Source organism: Clupea harengus, chromosome 2 (genome assembly GCF_900700415.2).
Source record: "Clupea harengus chromosome 2, Ch_v2.0.2, whole genome shotgun sequence".
Lineage (NCBI taxonomy): Eukaryota > Metazoa > Chordata > Actinopteri > Clupeiformes > Clupeidae > Clupea > Clupea harengus.
Window position 1 is genome coordinate 19,131,514 of NC_045153.1, and position 24,221 is coordinate 19,155,734.

General features: G+C 43.8%; 1 protein-coding gene across 1 annotated transcript in view; it reads left to right on the forward strand.

Annotated features, from left to right (window-relative positions):
- The window catches only part of col6a3 (collagen, type VI, alpha 3), a 42,527-nt gene that overhangs the window by 5,011 nt on the left and 13,295 nt on the right, over nt 1–24,221 (forward strand). The window contains exons 7-40 of the mRNA XM_031577964.2: nt 45–644; nt 799–1,395; nt 1,686–2,285; nt 2,493–3,092; nt 3,247–3,843; nt 4,134–4,733; nt 4,941–5,540; nt 5,695–6,291; nt 6,581–7,180; nt 7,388–7,987; nt 8,142–8,738; nt 9,029–9,628; nt 9,836–10,435; nt 10,590–11,189; nt 11,980–12,594; nt 14,342–14,953; nt 15,303–15,920; nt 16,308–16,907; nt 17,004–17,618; nt 17,736–18,070; nt 18,253–18,331; nt 18,606–18,751; nt 18,941–19,033; nt 19,279–19,332; nt 19,476–19,547; nt 19,751–19,777; nt 19,874–19,918; nt 20,167–20,220; nt 20,351–20,413; nt 20,740–20,805; nt 20,968–21,021; nt 23,255–23,290; nt 23,625–23,687; nt 23,944–24,006. Of these exons, the coding sequence (XP_031433824.1) occupies nt 45–644; nt 799–1,395; nt 1,686–2,285; nt 2,493–3,092; nt 3,247–3,843; nt 4,134–4,733; nt 4,941–5,540; nt 5,695–6,291; nt 6,581–7,180; nt 7,388–7,987; nt 8,142–8,738; nt 9,029–9,628; nt 9,836–10,435; nt 10,590–11,189; nt 11,980–12,594; nt 14,342–14,953; nt 15,303–15,920; nt 16,308–16,907; nt 17,004–17,618; nt 17,736–18,070; nt 18,253–18,331; nt 18,606–18,751; nt 18,941–19,033; nt 19,279–19,332; nt 19,476–19,547; nt 19,751–19,777; nt 19,874–19,918; nt 20,167–20,220; nt 20,351–20,413; nt 20,740–20,805; nt 20,968–21,021; nt 23,255–23,290; nt 23,625–23,687; nt 23,944–24,006 (12,698 nt within the window). The remainder of the gene's footprint in view (nt 1–44; nt 645–798; nt 1,396–1,685; nt 2,286–2,492; nt 3,093–3,246; nt 3,844–4,133; nt 4,734–4,940; nt 5,541–5,694; nt 6,292–6,580; nt 7,181–7,387; nt 7,988–8,141; nt 8,739–9,028; nt 9,629–9,835; nt 10,436–10,589; nt 11,190–11,979; nt 12,595–14,341; nt 14,954–15,302; nt 15,921–16,307; nt 16,908–17,003; nt 17,619–17,735; nt 18,071–18,252; nt 18,332–18,605; nt 18,752–18,940; nt 19,034–19,278; nt 19,333–19,475; nt 19,548–19,750; nt 19,778–19,873; nt 19,919–20,166; nt 20,221–20,350; nt 20,414–20,739; nt 20,806–20,967; nt 21,022–23,254; nt 23,291–23,624; nt 23,688–23,943; nt 24,007–24,221) is intronic.

A 24,221-nucleotide genomic window follows, 5' to 3' on the forward strand; every position in this document is an offset into this window, starting at 1 on the left:
GCAAAGTCTTAGATTGCTCTTTTGACATGCTTTATCTGCTATAGCCGAGGACCGTGCAGCCAAGAGAGATGTCGTACTCCTGCTTGACGGTTCAGACGGAAGTAGGAATGGATTCCCCGCCATGCGTGACTTTGTTCAGAGAGTGGTGGAGAAACTGCATTTGGATGAAGGCAAAGACCGCGTTTCTGTGGTCCAGTACAGCCGAGAGCCTGAGGCTAATTTCTATCTGAACACCTACACCACAAAGGAAGAGGTTCTGGAAACTGTGAGAGCTCTGAGGCACAAAGGAGGGCGACCCCTCAACACCGGGTCAGCCCTCCAGTACGTGAGAGACAGTGTCCTCACTGATTCCTCTGGCAGTAGACGCCTGGAGGGTGTCCCACAGATACTGATTTTATTGAGCAGTGGAAGGTCTTATGACAATGTGGACACGCCAGCCTCTGCTCTAAGGGAGCTCGGAGTCAAAATTTATACCATTGGCAGCAGAACCTCTGACAGTAGAGAATTGCAGAGGATTTCAAAAGAACCTGCCAATGCACTTTCAGTGTCTGACTTCAGTGACCTCCCCAGTGTTCAGGAGCAACTTCTCGATTCCGTAGAAAATGTTATCATAACTGTCACACCAACGACACCAACTGTCATAGGTATGTTTACATCTTTCCGACTGTCCAGCCCTTTAATGTTTGCTTCAGTGCCGTCTTTCCCTCACCAACATTTGTAGGCCTTTTTAAATGGCAAGTGGGGTTGCTGTGCTAAAACAAAGTGTGCTCCGTGCTAAACATGTCGTTTTCCTTCTAGTTGACGATGCCGCTCCTAGAAAGGATGTTGTATTCCTGCTGGATGGCTCTGATTACACTAGGAATGCATTCCCAGCTATGAAGGACTTTGTTCAGAGGGTAGTGGAGAAGCTAAATGTGATGGAGAACAGAGATCGTGTGTCTGTGGTCCAATACAGCAGAGACCCAGAGGCCCATTTCTATCTGAATACGTACTCAGGAAAGGAAGACACTCTTGACGCTGTGAGAGCTCTGAGGCACAAAGGAGGCAGGCCCCTCAACACCGGGGCCGCTCTCCAGTACGTGAGAGACAGCGCCTTCTCTCCTTCCTCTGGTAGCAGACGGCAAGAGGGTGTTCCTCAAATCCTAATTCTGCTGAGCGGAGCGAGGTCTAGCGATAACGTAGACACACCAGCCACCTCTCTCAAAGAGAGTGGCGTCTTGATCTTTGCTATTGGCACCAAAAATTCCAGCCGAGAGGTTGAGAAGATTGCCTCCTATCCCAACTATGCCCAGTCTGTGTCAGACTTTTCGGAGCTGCCAAATGTCCAACAGCAATTCCTTGCCTCAGTGAACACTGCTGTCTTGGAGGTAACACAAACATCACCACCGGTTTTAGGTAAGACTGATTTAACCATATTGTTCTTCATCTCTTCAAATTGGCTTGACTGTGGGTTGTGTTTTTTTTTTTTTTACATATTCCTACCTGCCCCAATGTATCAAAAAGAAAGCAGCTATGTCAGGCCAGGGTGTTACATACCAAGACATATCTTAAATCAGGTTGCTGTTGAAGGGGAAAAGTGGCATCCTAGTGAGAAGATAGAGATTTGAGTGCTTTCGTAGGTTTTCCATACTATGGAGGGTAAAGTTCTCATATGGGTGTATGTCTGTGCATTTCAATATCCTTAGTTGACAGAAGAATGCCCCAAAAGGACGTGGTGTTCATGCTGGATGGTTCCGATGGAACAAGAAACGTGTTCCCAGCAGTGCTTGACTTTGTTCAAAGAGTGGTGGAGAAACTAAATGTGGGTGAGAGCAAAGACCGTGTCTCTGTGGTCCAGTACAGCAGAGACCCAGTGGCCCACTTCTACCTGAACACCCACTCAAGGAAGGAGGATGTTCTTGAGAATGTTAGAAGTCTGAGACATAAAGGAGGACGGCCTCTCAACACTGGTGCAGCTCTCCAGTATGTGAGGGAGAACGTGTTCACAGCCTCCTCCGGTTCTAGACGCTTGGAGGGTGTGCCACAGATACTGATCCTGCTTAGCGGTGGAAGGTCTTTTGACGGTGTGGACGCTCCAGCCTCGGCTCTGAAGGAGCTGGGAGTGCAGATCCTTCCAATTGGAAACAGGAACTCTGACAGCAGAGAACTGCAGAGGATTTCACACGACCCTAGTTACGCATTGTCAGTGTCTGACTTCAGTGACCTTCCGAGTGTTCAGGAGCAACTTCTCTCTGTCGTGAGCACTGTAGTAGTGGTGGCCACTCCCATAACACCAACAGTCATAGGTAAGAACGCATGTGTCTGTTGTGTCTTGTGTCGTCCCGGCTGTAAGACAATGTGGTTGTGCCAGTGACGGAAAGCAAAACATTTTAAGTTATCTACTCAGTAGGACATTAGGGCCAAAACACGGTTTGATGCCTGTAGAGATAGTTGCAAAGTGTGTGCTTGGCAAAGTCTTAGATTGCTCTTTTGACATGCTTTATCTGCTATAGCCGAGGACCGTGCAGCCAAGAGAGATGTCGTACTCCTGCTTGACGGTTCAGACGGAAGTAGGAATGGATTCCCCGCCATGCGTGACTTTGTTCAGAGAGTGGTGGAGAAACTGCATTTGGATGAAGGCAAAGACCGCGTTTCTGTGGTCCAGTACAGCCGAGAGCCTGAGGCTAATTTCTATCTGAACACCTACACCACAAAGGAAGAGGTTCTGGAAACTGTGAGAGCTCTGAGGCACAAAGGAGGGCGACCCCTCAACACCGGGTCAGCCCTCCAGTACGTGAGAGACAGTGTCCTCACTGATTCCTCTGGCAGTAGACGCCTGGAGGGTGTCCCACAGATACTGATTTTATTGAGCAGTGGAAGGTCTTATGACAATGTGGACACGCCAGCCTCTGCTCTAAGGGAGCTCGGAGTCAAAATTTATACCATTGGCAGCAGAACCTCTGACAGTAGAGAATTGCAGAGGATTTCAAAAGAACCTGCCAATGCACTTTCAGTGTCTGACTTCAGTGACCTCCCCAGTGTTCAGGAGCAACTTCTCGATTCCGTAGAAAATGTTATCATAACTGTCACACCAACGACACCAACTGTCATAGGTATGTTTACATCTTTCCGACTGTCCAGCCCTTTAATGTTTGCTTCAGTGCCGTCTTTCCCTCACCAACATTTGTAGGCCTTTTTAAATGGCAAGTGGGGTTGCTGTGCTAAAACAAAGTGTGCTCCGTGCTAAACATGTCGTTTTCCTTCTAGTTGACGATGCCGCTCCTAGAAAGGATGTTGTATTCCTGCTGGATGGCTCTGATTACACTAGGAATGCATTCCCAGCTATGAAGGACTTTGTTCAGAGGGTAGTGGAGAAGCTAAATGTGATGGAGAACAGAGATCGTGTGTCTGTGGTCCAATACAGCAGAGACCCAGAGGCCCATTTCTATCTGAATACGTACTCAGGAAAGGAAGACACTCTTGACGCTGTGAGAGCTCTGAGGCACAAAGGAGGCAGGCCCCTCAACACCGGGGCCGCTCTCCAGTACGTGAGAGACAGCGCCTTCTCTCCTTCCTCTGGTAGCAGACGGCAAGAGGGTGTTCCTCAAATCCTAATTCTGCTGAGCGGAGCGAGGTCTAGCGATAACGTAGACACACCAGCCACCTCTCTCAAAGAGAGTGGCGTCTTGATCTTTGCTATTGGCACCAAAAATTCCAGCCGAGAGGTTGAGAAGATTGCCTCCTATCCCAACTATGCCCAGTCTGTGTCAGACTTTTCGGAGCTGCCAAATGTCCAACAGCAATTCCTTGCCTCAGTGAACACTGCTGTCTTGGAGGTAACACAAACATCACCACCGGTTTTAGGTAAGACTGATTTAACCATATTGTTCTTCATCTCTTCAAATTGGCTTGACTGTGGGTTGTGTTTTTTTTTTTTTTACATATTCCTACCTGCCCCAATGTATCAAAAAGAAAGCAGCTATGTCAGGCCAGGGTGTTACATACCAAGACATATCTTAAATCAGGTTGCTGTTGAAGGGGAAAAGTGGCATCCTAGTGAGAAGATAGAGATTTGAGTGCTTTCGTAGGTTTTCCATACTATGGAGGGTAAAGTTCTCATATGGGTGTATGTCTGTGCATTTCAATATCCTTAGTTGACAGAAGAATGCCCCAAAAGGACGTGGTGTTCATGCTGGATGGTTCCGATGGAACAAGAAACGTGTTCCCAGCAGTGCTTGACTTTGTTCAAAGAGTGGTGGAGAAACTAAATGTGGGTGAGAGCAAAGACCGTGTCTCTGTGGTCCAGTACAGCAGAGACCCAGTGGCCCACTTCTACCTGAACACCCACTCAAGGAAGGAGGATGTTCTTGAGAATGTTAGAAGTCTGAGACATAAAGGAGGACGGCCTCTCAACACTGGTGCAGCTCTCCAGTATGTGAGGGAGAACGTGTTCACAGCCTCCTCCGGTTCTAGACGCTTGGAGGGTGTGCCACAGATACTGATCCTGCTTAGCGGTGGAAGGTCTTTTGACGGTGTGGACGCTCCAGCCTCGGCTCTGAAGGAGCTGGGAGTGCAGATCCTTCCAATTGGAAACAGGAACTCTGACAGCAGAGAACTGCAGAGGATTTCACACGACCCTAGTTACGCATTGTCAGTGTCTGACTTCAGTGACCTTCCGAGTGTTCAGGAGCAACTTCTCTCTGTCGTGAGCACTGTAGTAGTGGTGGCCACTCCCATAACACCAACAGTCATAGGTAAGAACGCATGTGTCTGTTGTGTCTTGTGTCGTCCCGGCTGTAAGACAATGTGGTTGTGCCAGTGACGGAAAGCAAAACATTTTAAGTTATCTACTCAGTAGGACATTAGGGCCAAAACACGGTTTGATGCCTGTAGAGATAGTTGCAAAGTGTGTGCTTGGCAAAGTCTTAGATTGCTCTTTTGACATGCTTTATCTGCTATAGCCGAGGACCGTGCAGCCAAGAGAGATGTCGTACTCCTGCTTGACGGTTCAGACGGAAGTAGGAATGGATTCCCCGCCATGCGTGACTTTGTTCAGAGAGTGGTGGAGAAACTGCATTTGGATGAAGGCAAAGACCGCGTTTCTGTGGTCCAGTACAGCCGAGAGCCTGAGGCTAATTTCTATCTGAACACCTACACCACAAAGGAAGAGGTTCTGGAAACTGTGAGAGCTCTGAGGCACAAAGGAGGGCGACCCCTCAACACCGGGTCAGCCCTCCAGTACGTGAGAGACAGTGTCCTCACTGATTCCTCTGGCAGTAGACGCCTGGAGGGTGTCCCACAGATACTGATTTTATTGAGCAGTGGAAGGTCTTATGACAATGTGGACACGCCAGCCTCTGCTCTAAGGGAGCTCGGAGTCAAAATTTATACCATTGGCAGCAGAACCTCTGACAGTAGAGAATTGCAGAGGATTTCAAAAGAACCTGCCAATGCACTTTCAGTGTCTGACTTCAGTGACCTCCCCAGTGTTCAGGAGCAACTTCTCGATTCCGTAGAAAATGTTATCATAACTGTCACACCAACGACACCAACTGTCATAGGTATGTTTACATCTTTCCGACTGTCCAGCCCTTTAATGTTTGCTTCAGTGCCGTCTTTCCCTCACCAACATTTGTAGGCCTTTTTAAATGGCAAGTGGGGTTGCTGTGCTAAAACAAAGTGTGCTCCGTGCTAAACATGTCGTTTTCCTTCTAGTTGACGATGCCGCTCCTAGAAAGGATGTTGTATTCCTGCTGGATGGCTCTGATTACACTAGGAATGCATTCCCAGCTATGAAGGACTTTGTTCAGAGGGTAGTGGAGAAGCTAAATGTGATGGAGAACAGAGATCGTGTGTCTGTGGTCCAATACAGCAGAGACCCAGAGGCCCATTTCTATCTGAATACGTACTCAGGAAAGGAAGACACTCTTGACGCTGTGAGAGCTCTGAGGCACAAAGGAGGCAGGCCCCTCAACACCGGGGCCGCTCTCCAGTACGTGAGAGACAGCGCCTTCTCTCCTTCCTCTGGTAGCAGACGGCAAGAGGGTGTTCCTCAAATCCTAATTCTGCTGAGCGGAGCGAGGTCTAGCGATAACGTAGACACACCAGCCACCTCTCTCAAAGAGAGTGGCGTCTTGATCTTTGCTATTGGCACCAAAAATTCCAGCCGAGAGGTTGAGAAGATTGCCTCCTATCCCAACTATGCCCAGTCTGTGTCAGACTTTTCGGAGCTGCCAAATGTCCAACAGCAATTCCTTGCCTCAGTGAACACTGCTGTCTTGGAGGTAACACAAACATCACCACCGGTTTTAGGTAAGACTGATTTAACCATATTGTTCTTCATCTCTTCAAATTGGCTTGACTGTGGGTTGTGTTTTTTTTTTTTTACATATTCCTACCTGCCCCAATGTATCAAAAAGAAAGCAGCTATGTCAGGCCAGGGTGTTACATACCAAGACATATCTTAAATCAGGTTGCTGTTGAAGGGGAAAAGTGGCATCCTAGTGAGAAGATAGAGATTTGAGTGCTTTCGTAGGTTTTCCATACTATGGAGGGTAAAGTTCTCATATGGGTGTATGTCTGTGCATTTCAATATCCTTAGTTGACAGAAGAATGCCCCAAAAGGACGTGGTGTTCATGCTGGATGGTTCCGATGGAACAAGAAACGTGTTCCCAGCAGTGCTTGACTTTGTTCAAAGAGTGGTGGAGAAACTAAATGTGGGTGAGAGCAAAGACCGTGTCTCTGTGGTCCAGTACAGCAGAGACCCAGTGGCCCACTTCTACCTGAACACCCACTCAAGGAAGGAGGATGTTCTTGAGAATGTTAGAAGTCTGAGACATAAAGGAGGACGGCCTCTCAACACTGGTGCAGCTCTCCAGTATGTGAGGGAGAACGTGTTCACAGCCTCCTCCGGTTCTAGACGCTTGGAGGGTGTGCCACAGATACTGATCCTGCTTAGCGGTGGAAGGTCTTTTGACGGTGTGGACGCTCCAGCCTCGGCTCTGAAGGAGCTGGGAGTGCAGATCCTTCCAATTGGAAACAGGAACTCTGACAGCAGAGAACTGCAGAGGATTTCACACGACCCTAGTTACGCATTGTCAGTGTCTGACTTCAGTGACCTTCCGAGTGTTCAGGAGCAACTTCTCTCTGTCGTGAGCACTGTAGTAGTGGTGGCCACTCCCATAACACCAACAGTCATAGGTAAGAACGCATGTGTCTGTTGTGTCTTGTGTCGTCCCGGCTGTAAGACAATGTGGTTGTGCCAGTGACGGAAAGCAAAACATTTTAAGTTATCTACTCAGTAGGACATTAGGGCCAAAACACGGTTTGATGCCTGTAGAGATAGTTGCAAAGTGTGTGCTTGGCAAAGTCTTAGATTGCTCTTTTGACATGCTTTATCTGCTATAGCCGAGGACCGTGCAGCCAAGAGAGATGTCGTACTCCTGCTTGACGGTTCAGACGGAAGTAGGAATGGATTCCCCGCCATGCGTGACTTTGTTCAGAGAGTGGTGGAGAAACTGCATTTGGATGAAGGCAAAGACCGCGTTTCTGTGGTCCAGTACAGCCGAGAGCCTGAGGCTAATTTCTATCTGAACACCTACACCACAAAGGAAGAGGTTCTGGAAACTGTGAGAGCTCTGAGGCACAAAGGAGGGCGACCCCTCAACACCGGGTCAGCCCTCCAGTACGTGAGAGACAGTGTCCTCACTGATTCCTCTGGCAGTAGACGCCTGGAGGGTGTCCCACAGATACTGATTTTATTGAGCAGTGGAAGGTCTTATGACAATGTGGACACGCCAGCCTCTGCTCTAAGGGAGCTCGGAGTCAAAATTTATACCATTGGCAGCAGAACCTCTGACAGTAGAGAATTGCAGAGGATTTCAAAAGAACCTGCCAATGCACTTTCAGTGTCTGACTTCAGTGACCTCCCCAGTGTTCAGGAGCAACTTCTCGATTCCGTAGAAAATGTTATCATAACTGTCACACCAACGACACCAACTGTCATAGGTATGTTTACATCTTTCCGACTGTCCAGCCCTTTAATGTTTGCTTCAGTGCCGTCTTTCCCTCACCAACATTTGTAGGCCTTTTTAAATGGCAAGTGGGGTTGCTGTGCTAAAACAAAGTGTGCTCCGTGCTAAACATGTCGTTTTCCTTCTAGTTGACGATGCCGCTCCTAGAAAGGATGTTGTATTCCTGCTGGATGGCTCTGATTACACTAGGAATGCATTCCCAGCTATGAAGGACTTTGTTCAGAGGGTAGTGGAGAAGCTAAATGTGATGGAGAACAGAGATCGTGTGTCTGTGGTCCAATACAGCAGAGACCCAGAGGCCCATTTCTATCTGAATACGTACTCAGGAAAGGAAGACACTCTTGACGCTGTGAGAGCTCTGAGGCACAAAGGAGGCAGGCCCCTCAACACCGGGGCCGCTCTCCAGTACGTGAGAGACAGCGCCTTCTCTCCTTCCTCTGGTAGCAGACGGCAAGAGGGTGTTCCTCAAATCCTAATTCTGCTGAGCGGAGCGAGGTCTAGCGATAACGTAGACACACCAGCCACCTCTCTCAAAGAGAGTGGCGTCTTGATCTTTGCTATTGGCACCAAAAATTCCAGCCGAGAGGTTGAGAAGATTGCCTCCTATCCCAACTATGCCCAGTCTGTGTCAGACTTTTCGGAGCTGCCAAATGTCCAACAGCAATTCCTTGCCTCAGTGAACACTGCTGTCTTGGAGGTAACACAAACATCACCACCGGTTTTAGGTAAGACTGATTTAACCATATTGTTCTTCATCTCTTCAAATTGGCTTGACTGTGGGTTGTGTTTTTTTTTTTTTTACATATTCCTACCTGCCCCAATGTATCAAAAAGAAAGCAGCTATGTCAGGCCAGGGTGTTACATACCAAGACATATCTTAAATCAGGTTGCTGTTGAAGGGGAAAAGTGGCATCCTAGTGAGAAGATAGAGATTTGAGTGCTTTCGTAGGTTTTCCATACTATGGAGGGTAAAGTTCTCATATGGGTGTATGTCTGTGCATTTCAATATCCTTAGTTGACAGAAGAATGCCCCAAAAGGACGTGGTGTTCATGCTGGATGGTTCCGATGGAACAAGAAACGTGTTCCCAGCAGTGCTTGACTTTGTTCAAAGAGTGGTGGAGAAACTAAATGTGGGTGAGAGCAAAGACCGTGTCTCTGTGGTCCAGTACAGCAGAGACCCAGTGGCCCACTTCTACCTGAACACCCACTCAAGGAAGGAGGATGTTCTTGAGAATGTTAGAAGTCTGAGACATAAAGGAGGACGGCCTCTCAACACTGGTGCAGCTCTCCAGTATGTGAGGGAGAACGTGTTCACAGCCTCCTCCGGTTCTAGACGCTTGGAGGGTGTGCCACAGATACTGATCCTGCTTAGCGGTGGAAGGTCTTTTGACGGTGTGGACGCTCCAGCCTCGGCTCTGAAGGAGCTGGGAGTGCAGATCCTTCCAATTGGAAACAGGAACTCTGACAGCAGAGAACTGCAGAGGATTTCACACGACCCTAGTTACGCATTGTCAGTGTCTGACTTCAGTGACCTTCCGAGTGTTCAGGAGCAACTTCTCTCTGTCGTGAGCACTGTAGTAGTGGTGGCCACTCCCATAACACCAACAGTCATAGGTAAGAACGCATGTGTCTGTTGTGTCTTGTGTCGTCCCGGCTGTAAGACAATGTGGTTGTGCCAGTGACGGAAAGCAAAACATTTTAAGTTATCTACTCAGTAGGACATTAGGGCCAAAACACGGTTTGATGCCTGTAGAGATAGTTGCAAAGTGTGTGCTTGGCAAAGTCTTAGATTGCTCTTTTGACATGCTTTATCTGCTATAGCCGAGGACCGTGCAGCCAAGAGAGATGTCGTACTCCTGCTTGACGGTTCAGACGGAAGTAGGAATGGATTCCCCGCCATGCGTGACTTTGTTCAGAGAGTGGTGGAGAAACTGCATTTGGATGAAGGCAAAGACCGCGTTTCTGTGGTCCAGTACAGCCGAGAGCCTGAGGCTAATTTCTATCTGAACACCTACACCACAAAGGAAGAGGTTCTGGAAACTGTGAGAGCTCTGAGGCACAAAGGAGGGCGACCCCTCAACACCGGGTCAGCCCTCCAGTACGTGAGAGACAGTGTCCTCACTGATTCCTCTGGCAGTAGACGCCTGGAGGGTGTCCCACAGATACTGATTTTATTGAGCAGTGGAAGGTCTTATGACAATGTGGACACGCCAGCCTCTGCTCTAAGGGAGCTCGGAGTCAAAATTTATACCATTGGCAGCAGAACCTCTGACAGTAGAGAATTGCAGAGGATTTCAAAAGAACCTGCCAATGCACTTTCAGTGTCTGACTTCAGTGACCTCCCCAGTGTTCAGGAGCAACTTCTCGATTCCGTAGAAAATGTTATCATAACTGTCACACCAACGACACCAACTGTCATAGGTATGTTTACATCTTTCCGACTGTCCAGCCCTTTAATGTTTGCTTCAGTGCCGTCTTTCCCTCACCAACATTTGTAGGCCTTTTTAAATGGCAAGTGGGGTTGCTGTGCTAAAACAAAGTGTGCTCCGTGCTAAACATGTCGTTTTCCTTCTAGTTGACGATGCCGCTCCTAGAAAGGATGTTGTATTCCTGCTGGATGGCTCTGATTACACTAGGAATGCATTCCCAGCTATGAAGGACTTTGTTCAGAGGGTAGTGGAGAAGCTAAATGTGATGGAGAACAGAGATCGTGTGTCTGTGGTCCAATACAGCAGAGACCCAGAGGCCCATTTCTATCTGAATACGTACTCAGGAAAGGAAGACACTCTTGACGCTGTGAGAGCTCTGAGGCACAAAGGAGGCAGGCCCCTCAACACCGGGGCCGCTCTCCAGTACGTGAGAGACAGCGCCTTCTCTCCTTCCTCTGGTAGCAGACGGCAAGAAGGTGTACCACAGATACTGATGTTACTGACTGGTGGAAGGTCTTCTGACAATGTGGACACAGGAGCTTCTAGTCTTAGGGAGGTCGGAGTAAAAGCCTACTCTATTGGAAGCAAATCCTCAGACAGCAGAGAATTGCAGAGAATTTCATTCCTACCTAATTATACCATGTCAGTTTCTGACTTCAGAGACCTTCCCAGATTTGAAGAGCAAATTCTCTCTGTTATTAGTGATGTAACAGAGGTGACCACTTCTCCCACACCAACTATATTGGGTAAGATAACTTAATTTAGTTAGTGTCTTTTTTGTATACTTCTTTTCATGTCAAACTTCAGTTTACCCTTGGCCATTAAAATGATGAGCATTGAAGAGGCTTGGTAAATGTTAACAATGGAAAAGTTTTATAAGCCTTGTTTATTAACATGTTCTAGAAGTTTCGCTATGGTAATATTCATGTGAATTCCATCCTCAACCATCATGTTGAAAGGGTAGTTGTGTTAATTACTTACTTATAAGCATACAAGCTTCACTGGTGTACCAGGGTTATCACTCTATAGAGGCTATTTGGTGGGATTGTCAGGAGTACACTTCAAAATGTGTACCTTGCCTATACAGTCACTTGCGATAAAAATGTTTGCTGAAGGAATTCATGCAAGGAGTATGTTCAATTTCCAGGTAGGTATGTTGAAGCAAGGTAGTTGCAGTGAAGTACACAGAACAAAATTCCTTGAAACACTTTTCAGAGGAATATCTTTCTTCAACTGTCCAAACAAAGTGTGCGTGTGTGATTGTTGTTTGTTTGTTTGGGTGTAATAATCATGATGTTCACAAACTCAAGGCAACCAGGAAATTGTTTCATACAGTGATTAGGCTTGATACTTTTATGAAGTAATCATGATTTTTTTGCTTCTCTTACAACATGGCATGGTTATACATCTCTTGAAGACCTTTCATTGCTTCTTTTCATCTTTAGACTTAAAGTTTAAAGATGCTTGAGTTTCACACTAAGATGTATGCAATGTGCTTGGTTGTAATACGTACATCCCATATTATGCTCTTCCCAGTGCAATCTACTATGAGTCGACGAGATGTTGTTTTTCTCATTGATGGCTCTGACGGAAGTCGCCTTGCATTCCCAGCCATTCGAGATTTTGTTCGCAGAGTCACAGAAAATCTCAATGTTGCTGAAAACAGAGACAGGGTTGCTGTTATCCAGTTTAGCAGTGACGCTTTTGTCCACTCCTTACTGAATTCCTACTTGACCATGGGCGGTATCATCAAGAAGATACGAGGCATGAGACATAAGGGAGGAGATCCTCGCAACACCGGAGCAGCTCTCCAGTTTGTAAGAGAAAACGTCTTTACTGCTTCTCGTGGAAGCAGACAACAAGAAGGTGTCCCACAGATTCTTATCTTGCTGACTGGAGGACCATCCAGTGACAGTGTCACACAACCTGCTATGACTTTGCAACAAAATGGGGTTGTAAGTTTAGGCATTGGAACAGATGTCAGCTCCATTTCCATGATCCCTAAGGATTCAAGCAATATCTTTGCCATCAATGACTTTGGGGATCTTCCAGACAAATTACAGAATGTCATTTCTACATTAAATCAATTCTCTATCAAAGTGTATGGTAAGTATACACCTGATAAGAATTTCCATATTTTCGTTCAACATGGTGGAAAGTCTTTTGATCATTAATATTTGGTATTCAGTTCATCAAGTCACTACATTCCTTCCTATGGAAGCGTAGCCTTTCTATCTTACTGTCTGTTATGAACGACATCCTGTCATGCAAGCTCAAGTTTAATGAAGTATCACGATGGAGTAAGTATACAGTGGCAAAATATACAGTATGCTGAAGTTGAATACAATCAGGATCATTTTACATTTCACATTTTTCCATGACTCTCCTTGAAACATAAACTAGCATGTGGTTATGTGAAACAACAATCAGTTCTTGCAGAAAATAGCACAAGACTAGCTAATAATGCTATCCAGAGCAGATATTTACAGAATTATTTGTGACATGTAAATTCATTTATTGGAAAACTGCTAAACATAGATATATTTTGTTGGTGCTACTGTCATGCTACTTATAACACTACCAGGAGCATTATCAGGCAGCCAAACCATATTTCCCGCTATCTGGGACAAGTCTTAGTCTCCCAATTTAATGGTAATTTATCTAGTTAGACAACAAGCCTTGGTTTACATGCACTTGGGCATACAGTACATTTAATCATAAGCCCAAGAGTTAAGTCAGATGGCATAATTTAACGAGCATCTCACAACCACTGCCTTAATATAATTACACTTTCCGATGAGGAATTCTGTAAATTGGTACTGGGTTTCCAACCAATGTGTTTCATCTATATCTATCCTGTGATCAAAGACAAAAGATATATGAAGAAGCACCCTGACTACACAATAGACTCATCTGTCTGTAAAATACAACATGTTGCAGCTAGCAGAGCGCAGTCATCTCAATGTGTCTTTTGTGTTTTATATTAAACAGGGTAGAATTAGATCTGTAGTAAGTGTGTTCGGGTCTCATTTTGCTACAAATATATTATGACTAAGGTGCATCACCCACCAATTTCCAGTTCATATTTACAACATAAAATTTCTTGTGTCTGTTGTTTGTTGGTATTTGTACCCACAACATAGAACATGTCCAAACACTTGTCTATGGACCTTGCATTGAAGTCTAGATTTTCAATGAAAGCTGATTCTCACAAACTAAATTGCATAGTACATTTTTAAATTCCATCATAATCCAGACCCTAGATCCAGAAGCCAGTTAATGCCTTGCCATGCCTAATTAAAATGTTTACTGCCTCGAATCATGGCAGGTGGCAATGGATAAACATGATTAATTAATTAATGTGTCACTGGGTTAGAAAGTACTGTTATGTGACATTCCTTCCAAATGAATGGCATGCTATACACCATCCATTTATTTATTTCACACACCTTCGTACAGTGTTCAGTGTACTGTTTTATTCAGACAGTAGCAGCATCCCTTGTACACATTTAAAAACATAAATTGACCATCTGGTAGTGGGGTACTAAGTGTATGTGTATGAGTTTATCAGGAAAGTGGCCTTAATGGCCACCTATGTTCTCTTAGGACTATAATAAGCTCCTCTCTTTACTTTTAGCTTGTGTTAAGAAATTGTACCTTCACAGGTATTATCTAACAAAAACATAAATAACTTGAATTATTTCAAAAGCAAAAACTATGTACAATTCTCAAAATCCATGCTGACATTGTACTTGTAATGAGTATCAACAACGTTTGGTAATAGCAAACGTGAGTGATTACGTAAAATAGTGTGTTTGTTTTGTGAAATGTCTTTGCCCAGTATAATTTTATAGTTACGAGTTTCTCATTTGGATGTGATGCTTTGTTTTGTTTTCAGCTGATGCCCAGGGTCCTAAGAAGGATGTCGTTTTCCTCATCGATGGCTCTGATGGAGTTGGCCGGGAGTTTCCTATCATCTTGGAATTTGTGCGGAACGTGGTAGAAAACCTCAACATTGGTGAAAACAAGATCCGCGTGGGCGTGGTGCAGTATGGTGACAACCCCAGTGCTGATATTAACCTCAATTCCCACACAAGCAAGGAAGGAGTGTTGAATGCAATCAAGGGACTGAGACAGCGTGGTGGCAGACAGCGCAACCTGGGAAGAGCAGTTGAATTTGTCAGTCGTGATGTTCTGGCCAGACAATCTGGAGGCCGACGGGAAGATGGCGTTCCACAGTTCCTGATTGTTGTGTCGGGAGGAAGGTCCACAGATGAAGTGCAGACAGCAGCAACGGCCCTCAAAAGGTCAGGGGTTCTCACCTTCAGCATTGGAACCAGAGACGTTAATCCCAGAGAGCTTCAGGTCATGTCCTACATTCCCAGTTACGCATACCCTGTGGATGACTTCCCCGGCCTCTACACTGTCCAAGGCACTCTGGTAACCACTCTAACCGAATTGTCAGATGAAGAAATAGCACGGATTCGTCCTGTTTTCCCTGACTATCAAGGTAATTGATGTTTTGTACTCGTACACTGTACACTGTAACAGTTATGAATTAATTCACACACTACAGGCCAGAACTACATGCTACATAATGAAGTAATTGCTCTTGTTACACTTCTTGCATGCTTACCCGATGGAATAACATCAGCCATTAATTAATGATTTGCTTGAATGTGGTAAAGTATGAGATAACTCATTACCCAATAAGTTGTTGTTATAATATTCGTGAATTTATTGATGAAGTCAAGAGTCATTGTCAAATACGACCTTAGATTTGGCATTTCCAGAGTGCTCTAAAGGGAATCTTATTTTTCATGGTCATGCCCTAAATGCATATCAATGTTATCCTGCAGATCCTGTAATACCAACAATTCCAGGAGACAAGAGAGATGTCGTTTTCCTTGTTGATGGAGGAAATGCCGTCCCTAACATTCGTGACATGATATTGAGGGTCGTGGATAAGCTGGATGTTGGCCTAGACAATGTTCGTGTGTCCGTTGTGCAATACACCGATGACACCAAGCTAGAGTTCCTTCTCAATGAACATTCTACCAAAGATGAGGTGAAGGCTGCTGTGCAGCGAATGCGCAACAAGGGTGGCAACCGACTCAACACGGGACATGCTCTTGACTGGGTTTCAAAGAACATCTACCAAAGATCAGCTGGCAGTCGTGTTGAAGAGGGTGTACCCCAGTTCCTGGTTTTGGTTACAGGCGGCAAGTCCACAGATGATGTGTCTGGTCCTGCTAACCAGCTGAAGCTCAACATGGTGGCACCATTGACTGTCGGAGCCAAGAATGCTGACTCTGATGAGTTGAAGCTCATTGCTTTGAAGCCAGAGCTGACATACACTGTGCGTGACTTCAGACAGTTGCAAACAGTGGAGCAGCAGCTCCTGTCCTCTGTGAAGACCATGACGACTAAGGACATCACAGATGTGACTACTACCATAGGTACCACAATTACCACAGGTATGATATTTACCATGATACTGGCTCAAATGTAGTGTAGTGTGCGTTGAATTATTGTTAGATGGACTGAATTCAAGTATTATTGGTGACTACAATGGAAAACAAATGTTTAGGAGGGTTATAGTTTTTCAGGTTGTAAAAAGTTGGACCGACTTGGTCATTATTTAAATATTTTTATTTTTTTCAGTTCCATGTACCCAATTCAAACAGTATCTGTCTATTTAAGAAATTTTGTCAGGCAATTAGGAATGAACCAAGTTGACTGACTCAGTTCTTTGTAAAGTTTAAATATCTCAAAGCCTCTAATTTCATGATTAGTTAATTCCAATATACATCATAAAGTTGTATAAAGATCTAACAAACATTTTGTTCTCATATATTTTTCAGAGGTGCTCGACCTTGGAAGAAAGGATATCATCTTTCTTGTTGATGGATCAGACAGCGCTGGCTCCGGTGGACTTGCCCATATACGTGACTTCATTTTGAAAGTTGTCCAGCAGCTAGACCTGCATCCTGATCGAGTGAGGGTTGCGTTAGTTCAGTATGCAGATAGAGCCAAAACCGAATTCTCCCTTAACACCCACTCCAACAAGGAATCGATCGTCTTAGCTGTCAAGAGGCTTCGTCAAATCGGTGGTCGTGGAGGAGACTTGGCTTCAGCCATCGACTATGTCATGAGGAACGAAATGAAGGCTTCTGCAGGGTTCCGGCCTGCTGTGGCCTCTCAGCACCTTGTAGTTCTGACGGGTGGAAGATCAATCTCAGATGTGTCCAGTAAAGGCGCTATCCTAAAGGGGGCAGGGGTGAACTGCATTGGCGTTGGTGCTGGTGCAGCTGATACAAGACAACTTGCCCAGATTGCCACTTCTGCTGATGATGTCCTTAAAGTGCAGGCCTTCCCCAACCTTCCTAATATCGAGAAGCAGCTCATCGCAAGGATTAAAGGGGGCATATTAGAAGAACCACCAACAATTTTTGAAGAGCCTAGTAAGTGATATGAAAAATACACATTGCATAATAATTGTTCTGCTTCAGTTGTCTGACAGTTGTGCTTCAGTTGTGCTTTTTAATTTGTTTTCTTAGCTGAAGGACTACCCCAGGCCAGGGCAGCTGACATCGTGTTTTTGGTGGATGGATCCATCAACCTGGGCAAGGACAACTTCAGAGAGGTCATGGATTTCCTTGTGAACCTCATTGATGCCTTCTACAATGATAAAGACAGCTTGCAGATTGGTCTGGCCCACTTTGCTGCTGACGTGACTGATGTCTTCTTCCTGAATACATACCAAAACAAGGATGACATCATTAACGCACTTAACCAGGCAGAATACAAGGGTGGTAACCGCATTAACACGGGAGCAGCCATCCGTCATGTACAGCAGAACCATTTTGTGAAGGAGAAAGGCAGTCGGAAGGATATGGGCATTCCACAGATTCTGATGATCATTTCAGGCGGCAAATCAGCAGACGATGGCAAGTCAGCATCCCTTGGAATAAAGGCCACTGGAGTCCGTGTCTATGCCATTGGTGTGGGTGACCTTCAAGAGGAGCTTGCCGGTCTGGCGAGTGAGGCAGCTACAGTGGCACGAGCAAGCATCTACCAGGAGCTCTCAGAACTGAACGAGCAGATCCTGGTGACATTGGACGATGACCTGAAAGGCATTAAACTGTGCACTGGGGTGCAAGAAACCACAAGATGTAAGATATAACATGAAGTCACTGAATGATGCTGGGTAAACATAGTTTCACAGGGCATAACCTTCCACCAAATATCAAAGTCTGTTCTAATCCTGTGTTAACTCTTCCATCCACTAGCTTGCAGCCTAGATGTCCTGTTGGGATTCGATGTCTCCTCGCAGAACATATTTACCTCCCAGAGAAACCTGGAGACAAAGATGTCTGCCATCCTTCAGAGAATCATGAAACTTCAAGCCATCAGCTGCACTTCCGGCCAGGCTCCTACCATCCGAGTGGGCATGATGGCCTTGGACTCAGCCTCTGAGCCTGTGCATCTGGACTTCACGGACAACTACTTGGAACTTCTGGAAGCCTTCAAGAACCTGCGCAGCCGCGGACCATTTATCCTCAATGCAAAGACCATCGATACCTACACTGCTAGGTTCAAAACTGAGCCTGCGGCATCTGTGAAGGTAAGCCTGTCCGTTGCCTTTTTCTATGATCTGCATGTGGTCACACTGAATAGCATGTTTTCATAGATTATGAACATACCTCTTAAGTAGTTTATTGTCTGATATACTGTACGTTTATTTACATAAGTATTGTCATACTACCCATAAGCATCAGTCAAAACAATGTGTTTGCCTTTTCAAAGGTTGTGATTCATCTGACAGACGGTCTGGATGGACAGTATGGTCAGATGAAGGCACGGGTTGAGAACCTGAGGCTTTCCGGTAAGATAAAACCCTGCTTTCTCCCCCATGTGAAGTAGCACCACATGATAAACGGTAGCATTTAAAATGAGGAAAAGGTGCATTTACCCAAACTCACATCAACATTTCTCTTCCCGTTTGAATGCCAAGAATTTTAGATATCTTGTCTTGCAACACAAGATATCTTGTGATGCAACACTTTGTTTAATAAAAAAAAGTGCACGGATAAGAAAACTAAGCATACACCGGTTGTAAAGTTATTGTTTTTATAATTGAATGACTGCTGTTTTTCCAGGTGTGAACAGTTTCATCTTGGTGGGTCTGGAGAGGGTGCCACAATTTGAAGAGGCAGTGCTTTTAGAATATGGCCGTGGGTTCAGATACACTCGCCCACTGCGTGTTAACCTGATGGATCTGGACTATGAGATCCTGGAGGAGTTGGTAAGTATCATCTGTTGTATGTATTTTATGCTTGTACAGTATTCAGTAGTCAGTATGTTGTGTAAACAGCAATTCCATGCAAATTAAAACTGTGGCACACACTGGAGTGCTAAATGCTATTCACACCAGCATCGGTAAGGACAGTGCCTCTCTTCTCACCTTCAGTTGGTCATGTTTCTTCTTTCTTAGGACAACATTGCTGAGAGAGAGTGCTGCTCAGTACCCTGCAAATGCACTGGTCAAAGGGGAGACCGAGGTGGCGTTGGACAATCAGGACTAAAGGTTACTAAACTATGTGTTGTGTCAGGGGTTTGATGTGTGATGCACAAAGTCACAAACCTATGTAGGGCAGGTTATATACTTTCCAGTGTCAATGTAGTAGTTACCTACTGACAGTCCAACTCTGAAAGAATATTAATGATCAATAAATAGATACATTTCCAGTGTTAGCTATGCTCTCTGTCATTTTTAGATGAAGGAGAGTTGTATTTCTTTGGCTTCCTAATGCATGACTGTGTATGTTATAGGGTGAACCAGGAGCTCAGGGATATAGAGGACATCCAGGAGATGAAGGTGGTCCGGTGAGTCCCTCATGTTGGAAAAATGCTTTGACTTTCATGATCCTACAATAGTACAGGATTTCAGTCACTGCAGAAGTGAATATTTCACTTGTGTGTTTTCTTTTTACTTCATTCATTTGCTGTTCCTGCTGACTATGTTTCAGGGTGAGAGGGGTCCTCCAGGGGTCAATGGAACCCATGGGTTCCAAGGCTGTCCTGGACCAAGAGGTGTCAAGGTAAGCTGATATGACCTTCTATCTGGATGACTGAACATGAATGCATGTACAAAATGTAAATTAATACACATACAAAAATCCACACAATTCTTGGAATACAACCAATATTGTTTTATAGTGTATCGATAACTTTGAGGGGTTACATTAGTGTGTATAAGTGTAAAATATTGACATTTCTAAGCATTCGTTCTTGTCTTTTTAAGGGTTCTCGAGGATATTCAGGAGAGAAGGTACGTGTGTTCTTGCTGAGCTGATTTGTTCATTGTTGTGTTAAGAAGAGACTATCAACTTGAGTAGTTGCTAATGCAGTAGTCCTCTCCAAACAGGGGGAATTCGGAGAAATCGGCTTGGATGGAATTAACGGGGAGGAGGTAAGATGTCATACTTTGTATTCATAATTCATATAGCTTTCGGGCTAAATAAAATTACACAATGAACAGGGATTCCAAGTCCCTCTTCATAGTAATATCACACACTTGATTATTGTTCTATTTAACAGTATAACATGTGTATCCAAATTGTGTCCATTCACTTGTCTATCAAAGACTGCTTGCCATTTTACTGAATTGTTCATTGTGCAAAGAACATTTGGTCTTCATTTTAATAATAACGCTTTCAGGGTACTAGCGGAGTGGTAGGCCCACCAGGAGAACGTGGTAACCCAGGAGGACTGGTAAGTGGCTACATCATTAACAGACATTCTCAGAAGAAGATGGGAAAGACGATTGGTTGTTGCTTTTATTGTTGTTGTTGTTTACTTGACCCTGTATGTGTGAGAAAACACTGAATGCTCCTGTGTCCAGGGAGCTAAAGGTACTAAGGGACAGGCTGGAGACATAGGACAAGCTGGCATCCCAGGAGATCCTGTGAGTACTGGCTACTACTAACAAGTACTATACCTCATTGCTGTTATTACCATCTCAACTTTTTTAATCTAGTATATGATTATAGTGTTCGGTTCATTCTACAACACGGGCAGGCTGACCAATACAACAGCTGGTCAAAGAAATGAAAACGTTGTATAATTATTGTGGACGTTAAATCAAGGATTTGGTTGCTAATTTGAGCTTAGTTTGATTGTGGGGGCGGGGGGGGGTGAGGAATATATATTTTATTTAAGTTAAACCTTAAATCAATAAGACATATTCAACATAATAATTGTTATAATAATTTTCCAAATATGCTTCTTTAGGGAACCACAGGGAAGGACAATACCGTGGGAGGACCAAAGGGAGATCCAGGCGATGCTGGCCCTGCTGTACGCTTTTTTTAATTTGACTTTACTCAATAAGATGTCAGAATTGTTTTTGTTTTAATTTCTGTATCTCTTAAAATTTCAGAAATAATGAAATAGCCCTGAACATGTATGGTGGTCATCTTAAAGTGATTTTCAACTGAACGCTCAATTTATATCCTCTAGGGAGCATCAGGAGAGGATGGCAAACCAGGAACTGCAGGAGAACCAGGAAGGAGGGTATGAGTCCATATTCTAATCTATATGCTTTTAGAATACTCTAATATGTATTCTAATATATATGTTTTTTAGCTCACATTCTATTTTCCTTCCTAGTGTCAGTAGTTCAAGCCAGATCAAGATGCTGATGAGATGAACCCTTATCATTCAGTCTTTATCACAGTTTTCGTCTTAGTTATTGATCATTTAGAGAGGTATGTTTTTGGTAATGATATGATAATGAAATTATAGTGCAACCATACTTTACATTGAACTTTATAAATTGGTCACGACATCTTCGCACTATTCCTAAAGTCAAACATCATATTTAGTCCGCTCGATGAAGCCGTGTCCCCGTGGGCGTTCAAGCCCGTATATGGTCGGCCTGCTGCTTGCACCACAGTGCCCCCCCGAAATCTCATTTTACCAGTGTTCCAAAAAAGTAACTTGAGAAACTACAGCTAATTCATATTACTGCTGTTTTAGCTACACTGCTTTGGCTCTCTTTATCTTTTTTAATTGATTTTATAGTCCTTCTACTTGTATACAAAACCTTGAATGGCCTAGCACCCACTCACATCACTGATTCCCTATCGTTTTATATCTCTTCACAAGCACTTAGGTCCTCTTTATTACACGGCTCTTCTTAATGCTGTAGAATGCTCCATTCACTTGAATGGGGCTTCCCAACGTTCTGTGGTCAACTATTTTTCTTTATTTGACCGTTGCTATGCATAATTGACCGCTGTCAAGGGAAGTGGCCTTTTTGCCTCGGATTCACGTCTTTCGTAGCACTCCGCAAGTAGTCCTGTAATTTATCAACCTCAGTGTATTCCGTTGCTTAGCGACGTCAGCTGATCTGATCTTGAGTTTCAGCTGACAGTTGAGCAGCTGTGTTCTAAAGAATGTTCAACGTCTTTGAAGTTCAACGTCTTTGGCGAACTATTTCTCTGCTTTTTAACACCACGAATGGTAACAAATAAATTGTAATTAAAATAATATTATAAAAAGACACACTGTGTTAAGTTATTTTTTCGTTTTGGCAAGTAGCCGTGTAATAAGCGGGATAATGTATAGAACGCCGGTCATTATCGGGAAAATAAACCCCTTCAGGGCGAAGCAAAACCCCTCCGCTTCGCGTCGGGGTGCTGTTCGCCCTGTCGGGGCTTATTTTCCCGATAATGACCGGCGTTCTATACATTATCCCTTACATAGCAGGTCTTTGAAACATTCCAAAAGTCCCCCAAAATAAAACTGGGAAGACTGCCTTTATCAATTCCCCACTTAAAAGTAATAGAGAGGTGGGCTCAGTACACATTTTTAAACAGCAGCTGAAATCATACCTTTTCAATCTAGCCTATAATTGGCAACTTTATTTTATTTGATTTATTCTTTGAATAATTTTTTCTTCAAATGGATTCATTATTTTCCTTAGACGATCTTACTGTGTGGTCTATTTTTTACTTTTTTGTCGTCTGCTGAAATGGAAAAGAACTTTGAGCTGCATTCTTCGTACGAAAAGTGCTATACAGATAAAATGTTTTTTTAATTTTATTATTATTATTATTATTATTATTATGACTATGACAGTTTAACATACCTAAGAAGCAACTGAGTTATGCTGCTTACGTGTATGCTGTCACTACAAATAAGCCTTTAACCATGACAGCCTAACAATGTATTTTTAATTTTGATTAGTGTCTATCTCATGAACCAAACCCATGACCTTAGAGTAGGTAGCAGCCTTCTGAGTAAAGGATCTGGGCTTTATCTCTTATGAATCAACATCTGTTGAGCTGTCAGAACTCCTCACACTCTTGATATGATACATATGTGGCAAATATAATTGGCAGCCAAGTGGCACTCAGATTTCATTTGTAGAAAGTCCAGATGTTTAATTCTAGGTGATACCAGTGAATATCATTCATTTTTGTTTTGTTGAGCATTAACCTTAGACCAGTTGCTTTGTCTTCTCCACTTGAGAATTTGACCCGTCCCATCTTACTTACTTAATTTAAAGGGAGTAGAATTGCATCGTATTACCTAAGGTATTCTAAACCACCAACAACTAAAACACTTAACATAATCTATGAATATCAAACGAGGATAATCAATCAATTCTACTCTCATTAAAATGTCTCAAGTGTTGAAAGAAAATGAACAAATTTAAACATGATGTAGATTAGCATCACTTTTGTATTGCTGTCAAAGATGACATCTGTATTTTGTATTCTAACTTTTGTATTGCTAACAGGGCGCCGATGGAAGAAGAGGGCCACCTGGACAATCTGTAAGTGAGAAGTTTACAGCTTGCACCTTGTAATCAGAAACAGTGATACTTAAAACAAGATGCCTTAATCCATAAAAGAAACATCCCATAAGTAAAATACTGCCGAGGGCTGAATTATTTGAGTCATTTGAACAACGAAAGAAGAAAAACAAGCCAATTGACTTGGCAAGTGAAAAGACTTCTTGGACAAAAACTGACGGGGGGAAATCAGCAGACTTACTATTAACGCTGGTGCTGTACACACTAGCCAATACGTACATTTTTATCTGTGGTCTGAAATTACCCTGGTAATACATAATACGCCATGGCTGCATCACTGAGCTTTGTTTTAAAGGGTGCTCCTGGAAAACCTGGAGTAGATGGGCTGGCAGGAGAGCCTGGGATTGCAGGATCAAGAGTAAGCTATATGTCTAAGCTATAAGTCTTATAAGTCATAAATATGTGTGATATACCCAATGTAAGTGCTGGTTAAACTGTAAGCATAAGATGTCATCTTTTTTTGCATGTTTAATCATATGGTTGCTTGATGTTCATGTTTTAATCAATATATGTATTTGTTTATAAACAAATAAATAAGACAAACAATAAATCAATATCACTAAAAACAATAAATGGTGTCTATTTGTTTGACTGGTTTTTACTTTAATTTACAGGGACCTATTGGACCTAATGGATCACCAGGGCCAATGGGTGAGGCTGGAAATCCTGGACCAAGGGTAAGAGGAGAAATTGAAGCCTCTCTCATTAGTTCCACATTTGACATGGCACTTATGTTGAGCAATGAGCGTAAATGTTCCAGATGAGGCAGATAAAACAAATGATCAGTTTCTTTAAAAAAATAAAAAAACTTAAAATGTTATGCAGTTGGTAGTTGTAAAGAGGAGCTTTCACTGAAGATTTCATTGAAAGTAAGATGCTAAGAAAGGGTTAT